Raw genomic sequence first — 11,439 nt, 5'->3', positions numbered from 1 at the left:
TGTAGTGTGTTTTTACCTTCAGCCACCAGAGGGTGCTGCAGTTAATTTGGCAAATTCAGGTTCACAGAATAGGGATGAAAGATTTATCCTGCAAAATATATCTTTAAAGGCAAATCATTTAATGGCATGTCAGTGAAAAACGAACTGTGAAGTGAAAATTATGACTTTCTTCAAAGTAGTGTCATATTGTAGCACAAATCCAATGACAGGGACAACAGGTCTGATTGTAGCACCACCTTGTGGTTTTAACACCGGTATACATTTTATTTCACATGTTCAGAGGATGTTGTTAAAGGCCCTTTAAAATTACAATGGATAAATGTAAACAATTATTTTGGAGAGTCAAGCTCAGCCACCGAGTAATAATTCATCATTTCAAAGAAATGTAGTTAAAAGAAATTTAAATTGATACTTGTCAGAATACAAAGAAATGAAACACGACTAATACACACTGAAATGAGATCAAGGTATTTTATTTTTCAAACAATTCTGTATTAAGACATGAATTCATTCAACACAATTTTTTGAAAGTTTAAAGTTTATCAGTCTATGAAATACAATCTGGAGTTAACCTCTCACAAGTAACACAGACGCGCGCACACACACTAAAACATTGCAAAGATGTTTACCGTCTTAAAAAAAAAAAGTTATTGAAAAAAGAATAATAGATATTGTAGTTCAGTCCAAAGATCCATGTCGTTTTAGAGCTCCCCATGTTTGATCTGCCTCACTCCCAGTTACAGCTGCTAATCCATTCATACGTCATTGATCAGAAATGTAAGCTATGCGAGGGGAGTGCCTCATCAGAATTATATATATATATATATATATATATATATATATATTTATTTATTTATTTTGATACTTAAAGTTCATAAAGGCAGTTTCTGGGATTTCATTACAGCAAAACAAGAACAAGCATCCCAAACGGTGATTTATAGAGAAGCAGTTATTTCTCCAGATTTCAAGAAAAAGTAAAGTACAGAGTGATTTCCGTAACAAGCGACACACAAACCAGCCTACATTCAGTCTGCCAAAGGCCACTGAAGAATCACTTCCTGCAAGTCACACTGACATGGACAGCTATGGTTTTGATTTGTTCAAATGCTTGTATTGCTTATTAAAAAGAAGTGTCATCATCCGACTGGACGACTGTCTCTCAGGACGATGTTCTACACCTTCAGCGCTCCACCGACGACTCAGTGGTGCCTCTAATTTTCTGACGACAAACTTTGTGCAGTTAGACAAATTCAGCAATCAAATGTGTTCATGCTTGTGGTCAGACTCACACAAAGTTTTCCTAAGACTAATGAGTTGTGAGGTTCAGGTCTTTTAATGGCTCTTGGCACAAAATGAAATAGCACTTTGACACCTTAAGGTGCTTTAATGGAAGTCAACAACCAGAACTACTCTTCTGTGTTACAAACTGCAACCCATTATAAGAATGTCTGCTGCATGAAATTAGACAACTAGTTTAATATTTAGAAGTGACTGCCCCAGTCAGGCAGATATTTATCACAAGGCATTAGTTATGATTTTGAGCTTGGAGCTCGTTTTGAGATCAGTTTAATGTGTAAAATAAGGGTTTTCTTAAAATAGTCAAATAATTTACTTGCAATGCTATCCAGAAAAACAACTGTCAACACAAATCAGGCAATAAAGATGATGATTAAATAAATATGATTCTATGGTAATGAACCGCTATCTCCTGTGTACTTTAGACATTTTATCCTATTGAACTGCAAATGAAGTAATGTGATGTGCCACACTAAGCTTGTGCACCACAGGCGATGTACAAATGCAGTTAAGTATTCAAAATAAATGTTATATAATGCAAGTATGTGTATTAAAGGAGAACTCCATTGATTGGACATATCAAAGTATGTTTACAGGTCTTGGTACTCGTAGTAAGTACTACTGCATTTATGAAAGTTGGGTAAAGTCTTTTGTGGCTCCAGAGGTCCGATACATTGCCTCATGTGATGTCACTTAAGGCAGTGCTGGTCAGCGTTGGCTTACCAGACCTCTTCAGTCCGCTCCTCATCTCTGGTTCACGTTCGAGGCTACATTAACCGCTACTAGCATAACACAGGCACAACTCCGACCGAACCGCCAGCAGCAAAGTTGCATTGTGGGTAATGTAAGTGCCAGATTTTCACAAGAAAGACTGCATGGAATTAAAAAAAAAAATAAAAAAAAAAAAATAAATATATATATATATATATATATATATATATATATATATATATATATATATATATATATATATATATATATATATATATAATATATATATTGCTTTTGTCACTTTTTCTTAAAATTAAACTGTCCATCTTAAGTCCCAATACGTTATAGAAGTGCAACGCTAAGTCGGTGGAGTTCCCCTTTAAGAACGCTCATACCTGGTGACAAAAATGAATCAACTTAAGTTGTCAAGAAATGATAAGACTATTTGTCTTTGTCTGTATTCTGTAATCGTCACTAATTGATCGATTCTTTTACTTACTAAACGCTGCCTCTTTTGATACACAATCCCAAAGCCAAGAGCCAATAACCTCACCAGGGTCATTGCTGCGCCCTTCACCACCAGCGTGATGATCCCCGTCATCACCTGAGCATATTAACAGCCCGTCAACGTAGGCAATTTACACCGGAGGCCAGATCAGACACCCATCCACGGGTCACCACTAGTGTCTGAATCACAGCCACAGCTGACTCCTTTGGTAACAAGACTAGATTCACTATAGCCAACTACTTAGACTGATTACACACTGACGACTGCTGAGTGAATGAGGGGAAAAAAACTCCATCTCTCTGTTACACTTATAGCTTTGATCTCTCTGCCTTAAAATACATTGTGCTTTGATTAATAGAGCAGTACACATTTTATATAAATACAAATCTGTCTTATAGATGTACATTCACTTTTATTTTTCAGTATAGATAAATTTACATATTTTATAAAATAGGCTTTTCAGAATATATCAAGCTAATTTCCCCACTACAAGATTACACAATCAACACCTTTAAAGAACAAGTGCTTAACTCATCTTTGCTGCAAGAACCTACATTTTCTGAGCAGACATCACACACAGAGTTGAATTTGTATCTGTGCACAAGTACTACGTTTTCTCTACAAACACATTTCATACGTATGGCTTTTCTCTATGCTGGCTCCCACTACGAGTAGACCCTTAAGATGTTACACTGGATTAATCGGACATGTATTAACTTATCTGTTATTGCAACTTTCTGAATGGATAATCTTCTGATGATCATTTTAGGTTATGTGGTGCCAAAAAAGTATTTCAAGTCCATCTACAGGATATTCTGGATTTGACTTAAGAGCACTTAACTGGCACAGGACAGATCCTAAAGTGGGAGCAAATAGGGTTGTGCCTCTTCTTCGTGATTTCAAGTAAGAGACAAGTGGGGGTGAGGGGGGCTCATTACCCATCCTTAGACCTCTCGCCTTCCCAACTCCAAGGCACTGCTTAAACTGTAAACATGGCAGAGTGATAAAAAAATTATGATTTGACCATAAAAAGTATGAGTGCCAGAGCTTGTGGTGGATTGTAACTGTGACATTTCAAATGTAGGCCATGGCACATCACAAATATTTAAGAATAAAAACACATTTGGGGAAAACAACTTTGATACAGTACTATATACTCTATTTCAATGGCTTACATGCACACCAAAGTATCTGCTCAAGATATATCTGTAAATGTAGGTTTACTGAAGTGAAAGTGCTTTCCATGCCCATTTACAGTTTGTTTTATAATCTCACCATAAAACTAACCATCCATTTATATAATGATTAAACGCTCTCTGCCCTGATCATATACTGTATTCTTAATGGCTTTCTTTTTGACTGTATAAAATATACCTCCATAGCTTAAAAAGCAACGTTTAGCAGACGATCCCACTGATCACGAGCCAAGATTCCTTTCATAGTATCCTAAAGCTTTACAAAAAAATACAGATGCATTCTTTTAACATTATCATGTCAGCATTTATTCATAAGCAGATTAACTAACTTGTGGAAAGATTTCCCAACAACTCCATGCTGATAAGATGCATGATAGGAGTGAAGAAAAAAGATGTTGACTTTATGTTGTCCACCTGTTAAAGTGCTGTGGCGCACAGTGCTGTTATAACCAAGTGAATCATGCGTTGACCTACTCACTGCTGACAGAAAATCACAAAGCTACTTCCTGATAACCTCATATTTCTACCGTACTGCCTGGTGTATGGGAGCACAGTATCTCCTCTAGGCAGCTGCCTAAACAGAGCAGACAGTAAGTTCCCCTAAAAAAAAAAAAAAAAAAGGGAGGGGGGAGAGACTTTGCACAACTAACTAACACACAGAGTGAAAGTCTATAGGGAATATCCGAAGCAGCTAATAAAGCATTATACCATAATATTAGTGAGAGGTCAGCTGACTGTTTAGATGTATATACTGAAAGGAACATTGGTTGGTGATCTATAGGAAGATTTTCTCAAATCTCTATAGTCGCCATTTAAGCTCACGCCTCCCCTTTGGCCTTGATTAATACCCCCGTTGCAGAATAGGCTGTGAACTTTGGCAGATGTAAAGATATAAAATATATTAAGTCTCATGTGTTCCAGCCGTGCGCTCCAAAGTGCCTGATGAGATGGAGTCCTCTGTGGTATTGCAGAGTCGCCCTACATTAAATCTTTCCACTGGCCTAAGACAAATATGAGCTGTACCACACTAAGAGCTGTTCTACTGCAATCCCCTGGACAAACACTTCCCACAAAAAGATCCACACCAGCCAAATAGTCTAAGAACTGAAATATAATACAGTAGAGTAGATCACTGTGGTAGAAAGGACTCCGAAAGTGATCTCACTTAATCACTTTAATCTCAGAGACGCCCTCCTTCCACATTTCTCTAACGTCCTCATATGTTATCATCATACTCCCTAACACTACCAGCCAAACACATTAACTCCCCTCTTCAAACAAAGACTCCACAAGAATAGCGTATATTGCAATATAATAGCAATATAATTACAGTAAAATTAAGGATACCAGTAGGCTAATACCAATACAGAATCACTACATATAAATAACACATTTTTGTATTTTGTAAATCTATGAAAACAAAAAGTTTCGATACAAGCCTGATGGTTTCGAATAAACCATAGAAAAAAAGGCAAAGCAGGAGATTTCACAGTACTGATTCTGCGTACTGCACATTTATGAGACTGATTGATTTTGAATATTTATTCATTTTTAAACTGAATTTATTTAGCTTTTGAGGCATTCAATGGTTACTTGCCATGATTAAGAGTTGCAACACAATTTTCCATACAGGCCAGAAAAAGTCAGTGAAAGCAGGACTTCAGGTTACTGTCTACTAAAGATAACAAAAAATATTTAAACAAGCTACTTTGTCCTGTCTTCAGTGTCCCTTTGTAATATGGTCTGTTTTTACTAAATACTTCCTTTAAGCCCCCATGAAATTGTGGGAGCCCCAAAAGAATCCACTGCAGATGGACGTTCCAGCATTTTATTATTTGACGTCCATGTGTCCAATGGAGGATATATATGAGGCCTGCAAATGATTCAGATCTAAGTGATCTAAGTGTAAGGTGCTACCTATTTACAGCTTCAGTTCGACATACAGTATAGGTAAATAATGCCTTCTTCACAACGTACTTTAGAAACCATCAAGGAATGTTTTTAACATACTTCACAATGAGGAACTAAATATTCACGACTGAACACAGGTCCACCAAGTAAATCAAGACAAGAATATATACAGTAGAAATTAAGAGATGGTATTAACATTTGAAGATCATCAACGATTTTTTTTTGTGATGATTCAAGGGAGAATGTTATCAGGGAGCCTCTGTGGAATGGATTTAGAGATTGTTTGTGTATGTGTGTGTGCGTGTTGCCTATGAGAGTTGAGTGTGTGTCTTTGGAGCATGAGTGCGTGAGTGAGAGCGAGCTGGAGAGATAGATAGAGAGGTGTTCACATTTGTGTGCATGCGTTTTGAGAGAGTTTCGGATGCACTTCATTCTCCAACCCTGCTGGGTTCCACACACTGACCAGAGCAGCTGTTCCTTCACCAGTTCATGATGCAGTTTCTGTTCAAGGTCATGAAGTACACCTGGCTGCTGCCTCCGGACCGCACTGACGCAAAGAACACCTGAGGAACATCACGTACACAAAAAGGACTTGTGTGTCAATAACATCTCTAAATTCAGCTGCTATTAATGACCTTACTGTCCCACTCTTTTGGAATCTCTCTTACCTTGTCGTTTCTCTCACAAAGGAACTTCAGCCTCTGAGCTCTTTTGTGCATGAAGACACCGTCCAGGTGGCCAGTCTCCACAGAACGGATCTCAATGGCCTTTTCTCCCCATCCCATGATCTGATTTGAGCAGATATGAGCTGCAAGGCCAAATGTAATATTAGTACAAGACAAGCTGATTACAGTTCACACATATGATACATTTATTTGTATCCATGTAAGTCTTAGTAATTTAGGTTTGACCCGCACCAACAGATGTGGGCATCTCGCCCCACTGCAGGACCACGTCCTTGATGATGCGTCCGTAGGTGTTGACGTAGACACCCTCATCCTCATAGCACAGCAGCATCTCCATGCCATCTGAGCTTGGCAGGAACACAATTGCATGTGGTGTCACATGGCTCTGAATCTGTTGGAGACAAAAACAGAAGGGATGAGCTCTTGTGGGTTTCACATCTCACAAAACACAGATGTCTGACAGATGCAACTTACATGAACGGGGATATAAATGTCATAGTTGTTTCCGGAGTCCACGTCGATGGCATGGAAGCCAGCACAAGAACCGTAGATGACCTTCAACCTCTGACCCTCCTCCACTGTCAGGTCGACTAGGACAGGCCTGTGTGGCAGGTCTGCAAAAGACTGATTAAAAAGGAGAGGAGGGAGTTTGGGAGAAAAGTGAGCGTGAGAAGATAATCAACTTGAATGCTCTTCTGGTTGACTGATCTTGCATAACTAATCTAGTTCACGGGAAAGGGGAGACGTACCTTGAAGGCCATGAATTTGTGATAAGGTTTAGGCGCCCAAGCATAGACTTCCACCGCATTCTTCAAAGCAATCACCAAGAACTTTATCCGCTCATATTTCACTAGAGAGAACAACCACAAGGCCATCTGACATCAGATACTTGTAATCAATAATTCACTGGGCCAGATGCATTTATGAGAATTTATCCGGAGTGGAATAGACAGCAGTGATAAATAGCCATCATCTGTCACTCACCCACTTTGTAGTGCACACACCCCTCCATCTCCCCCACAGTGGTCCAACCCTGCTTCTTCTCCACCTCTGGGTCATTGTGGAGGATCTTGTTCCTCAGCCAGGCCAGGTAGTAGACACGGACCTTGTTTTTCTTACCTTAAAATCAATTATGAAGGAGAATCATTTCAGTTATTATTAAAATGCATTTTATCAACAGACAATACACAGAAGAACTGGGAGTTATACAACTTAAAATGAATAAATGATAAAATAATAATTAGAATAAAAGGAATTAATTTCATAGGAAACTAAACATTGTCTGGGATACTATTTTTATAATATTGTAAAGTCTAACTAAAATGGTCTTTCCTCATCTTAAAGACTGGTTTACAGTTACTGATACATATTTCCAAACGCATGTTTTAGCAAATATGTTAACTGGATCTTTCTGTCTATTACTGTCCATTACTCTTATTATTACTGATTGTTTCTCAAAATGTTGTTATATATCTGATAAAAGAAGCAGTAATCATCAACAAAATATCATTCATCATGTATCATAAAAAATATTTCCCCATTTTATTACTCAATTGGCTTGACATCCCAATGAAAATGAGGTATTTACAGTACAAAGTCAAAATACAATGCAAACTAATCACTCTGAGAGCAGGAGGACAATTTGGCATCTTGTGTTTGGCATCCCATTAAAGACAGCAGTCTTATGCCAAAAGCAGACAGCTTTAACCAACTGTAGTGAGAGCAGACTGGCAATGAGCAGAAGTAAGGACCTGATATGGTGATGAGCAGGTTGAGGCCCTCCAGGACGTCCATCTGTTGGAACCTGCGGGAGTTGATGAGGGGGTAAACCTTGCCCTGACCACTACGGTCCAGCAGCTTCAAACCGTTCTCTGTACCCACCAACAGGTTCACACCTGGAGATACAAATATGCACAAATAAATTGCTTTTTCGCTTTGACATGAGGAAAGGCAATAATTACAGTCATTTTATGCACTGCTAAAAATAGTTTGGTAGTAGAGCTTTTATTTGACATCTCCTATCCTTTCATTTTCCATTATCATTTCCACATCATGACCTGTAGCAACTCTAATGCCATGACATTTTGTTTAGAGGAGAAATAAAAATAAATAAATAGCTTTAATGAATTGACGTCAACTGTGTTTGACGGCACCCAATGGATACTATATCCACAAGCCTATTTGTACAAACATTGATAACTTTTCCCCCACAAGTAATCACAGAGGCAAAAACACCCTTTGAGAAGATGCTGGAAGAGTATAAATTAATTTGATAAAAATAGCTTTGTTAATGATAGCAGAGGCACAGTGATCTCTCATGAGAGTTATTAATGTCACACTAAGACAACTGAAGGTACACCGGCAGCCTCAAATCTAATTTTCATGTCACAGGTTTTCCGTTTGGGTCATATTTGCAACTAGTACCCTGCTGGAGCTGGCATATTAGTTCTTTCACACAAAGTTGAGCCAGAGTTAAAAAGGGTTAAAGTAACTCGACTCAGATTTCTTTGCACTCTTTTCAATCTGTGCAACTCCAAATATGATCATATTTTGAATAATTAGTTAGATTTAGGTTTTTGCATTTATACTCAAGTGCTAAAACTGTTCTCACCCCAGAGCGCAGCACACAGGATCTCAGAGTTAAACCTCTTCTTGTACTTGCGGATCTCAGGTGTGTCATTTGGGGGCCGTGTGTTAGTGGGATTGACATTCACCATGGATCCTTTCCTCACTTCCATCTTCAGCTGCTCAAACCTGGAGCCTACACACCACGGCAAAATGGTACATGGTTTGGAACTAGACACAAATCTCCCATTCATCCTTTTTAAAGGAAAATTACAGTTGATTAACAAGCTACATTTTTTAAAGAATTTATGTTGTAATGTAATATAAAATATTATCTCAACCTTGAGGAAAACAATCTGTATAATTGAATTTCCCAAAGTATTTTATTGCACAAGAAATAATGCCAAAGGTTAAAGCAGTGCATACTTTTGCAATCAACTGTAGCTCTCTTGTTTAATGTTAAAGAAACTCCAAGCAGATGTGGAGCTGAAAGTCTGAAAAGCTTCTGACTCACCAGTGACAGACATGTTATCCCCAGTACTTCCTGGTGACTGATACATGCCCAGATCTACAAAGGTGGTGAAGGAGGACTTGCCAGATGCTTTAACCAAACCTCTGGACTGATACTGGTGGAGGAGAGAGGGTGTATGAGTTATACCGTGTAGTTTAAGTCAACATAATGGCTGTGGAGATTTTAGTTTTAATATTAAAAAAAGTGATTTCTCTGCATCTATGTGGCATTAAAACAGCAGTTCCAAGATCTATATTTTGGATGAAGGTCCACAAACAAGCTGAACTGACTGTAATGAAATTAAATGTGTTATTGGTGGACGGTTTGGCTGGAATGATTGCAGATAGGGAACATAAAAATAAACCAGGAATTTAGGACTGATATACTTAGCTTCAGTAAAACTCACATCATAAACAGAGTCCTTCCCAGGGGAGGAGTGAGTAGCTGAATCAGTGGGGGAGTGGGAGGGCTGCACCACATCTGGCAAGTTAGTGTACCCATTATGGCTCCGCTTCTCTGGAGTCTTTCAGGTAAGAGAGAAACACACAAACACACACACAATTTCATGTATTACATAACATCAATGACAGACTTGAATCTAGGCTAATCTGCTGCACCAATTGCCAGGATATGACCTCTTTGTCATGTCTTTTTATCATACCGCAGTGACCACAAGAAGTGAAGTAAAGTAACAGTCATGAGCAGAGTTGCCTCTAAAAAGCCAAGTTCATGTTCTTCAATCAGCCAGTTGTTGTGTCTTTGAGGTCACTGATGTGCCACTATTCTGCTTTCTGTCACCATTGTCTGACTGACTCCAAATAGTTATCTGACATGTCCAGGTTCTAGGCGAATGTCTAACTAAATAATGCTTCCCAGCCTCATATCTTATAGCAAAAACTGAACATGGAAGTTTTCACACTGACTGAGGCTCTATGAAAAGACTAGAAAAGATATCTGCACATCTAAATGTTTTTTAAATAAAATATTAAAGCCCTTATAAAGTGCAAGCAGATAATCTTTTTTTGTAAATTCTGTTTTAGTATACTAATCATATGTAGCAAACATTATCAACGTCAAATGTTAGATATATGCCAATAGCGGAAAATGTTCTCCAGGAAAGATTCACGAATTTCCTGAAGATAATTTACACCCTCTATGTTGTCTCAGTTAGAACCATATCTTACGCACATTCAGTGGTAAATGGGAAGACCTCCTGAATATTATATTAATTGTATAAATCTACTGGGTGCCATAAATGTTGGACTGCCACTGTTTTAATCTAATCCAGCTGAATTTATATGCCATCAGTGAGACAGGCATATTTACTGTATGTGTGAAAGTAATCAAAATTCTTCTTGTTTGTATGTACTGTACAATGTTTGCCGTTTTACTTATAATAGATAAACTGCATATCTTTCCCTGATATTCAGCAATGTAACTGTAGATTGGCATATTCAAATAAACACACACACAAAACTATTGCACTTCAGAGAAGGTGACACTTCCCACATTCAACTAATCATGAGCCACCTGCAAGATATAGGCCGTCTGTCAGTGAATCATATTGCTGTTTCTCCAAAAATCTCAAACCTTTATGCCAATCTAACACAGGATGGCTTTCGATATAAAATAAAAAACAATATTCAGTTGCAGCATTTACAGAGGATCAGTTAACTATGCACAATAGGCTTATGAAAGTTTTCATGGTTAACTCATGGAGTTTCTGTACCCAACAGCATTACCTTTTCTTCTTAAAATTACTAACAGATTTGCAATACTGAAGCTGTGGCTGTATAATATTATGCTCTATTGATGGCAAATTTGCCACTATTGCTATTGTATGTCTGCCTGCCCTATGATTAATTTCTTCCTGAGGGCTTGTTGAACATTGGTGCAAAGCGCTGAATCTACATGCTCTTTGGCTTTGAGGGAGTGACAGTTAAACCTGACTGTTAGACTTTTTTTCCTCTATCACACTTCATTAAGGGTGCATACAAAATATCCACGTAACGTCACTTCTTCTTCATTTGATCAGTTATATGTGTAAAAGAACAT

General features: G+C 38.1%; 1 protein-coding gene across 3 annotated transcripts in view; it reads right to left on the bottom strand.

Moving 5' to 3' along the window:
* Positions 1 to 457: 457 nt before the first annotated feature.
* Positions 458 to 11,439, bottom strand: part of mink1 (misshapen-like kinase 1) — a 33,260-nt gene continuing 22,278 nt past the window's right edge. For all 3 annotated transcript variants that reach the window (XM_051402224.1, XM_051402225.1, XM_051402226.1), the window contains 10 exons: positions 9,791 to 9,907; positions 9,388 to 9,499; positions 8,920 to 9,069; positions 8,060 to 8,203; positions 7,293 to 7,427; positions 7,058 to 7,158; positions 6,783 to 6,932; positions 6,540 to 6,699; positions 6,291 to 6,430; positions 458 to 6,185 (listed from right to left, as the gene is read on the bottom strand). In XM_051402224.1, coding sequence (XP_051258184.1) covers positions 6,102 to 6,185; positions 6,291 to 6,430; positions 6,540 to 6,699; positions 6,783 to 6,932; positions 7,058 to 7,158; positions 7,293 to 7,427; positions 8,060 to 8,203; positions 8,920 to 9,069; positions 9,388 to 9,499; positions 9,791 to 9,907 — 1,293 coding nt within the window. In that variant the 3' untranslated portion in view covers positions 458 to 6,101. The remainder of the gene's footprint in view (positions 6,186 to 6,290; positions 6,431 to 6,539; positions 6,700 to 6,782; positions 6,933 to 7,057; positions 7,159 to 7,292; positions 7,428 to 8,059; positions 8,204 to 8,919; positions 9,070 to 9,387; positions 9,500 to 9,790; positions 9,908 to 11,439) is intronic.

This window comes from Dicentrarchus labrax, unplaced genomic scaffold (genome assembly GCF_905237075.1).
Source record: "Dicentrarchus labrax unplaced genomic scaffold, dlabrax2021, whole genome shotgun sequence".
NCBI classification, from domain to species: Eukaryota; Metazoa; Chordata; class Actinopteri; family Moronidae; genus Dicentrarchus; species Dicentrarchus labrax.
Note: the sequence above shows the minus strand (reverse complement) of the source record. Positions and strands in the feature narration are given on the sequence as shown.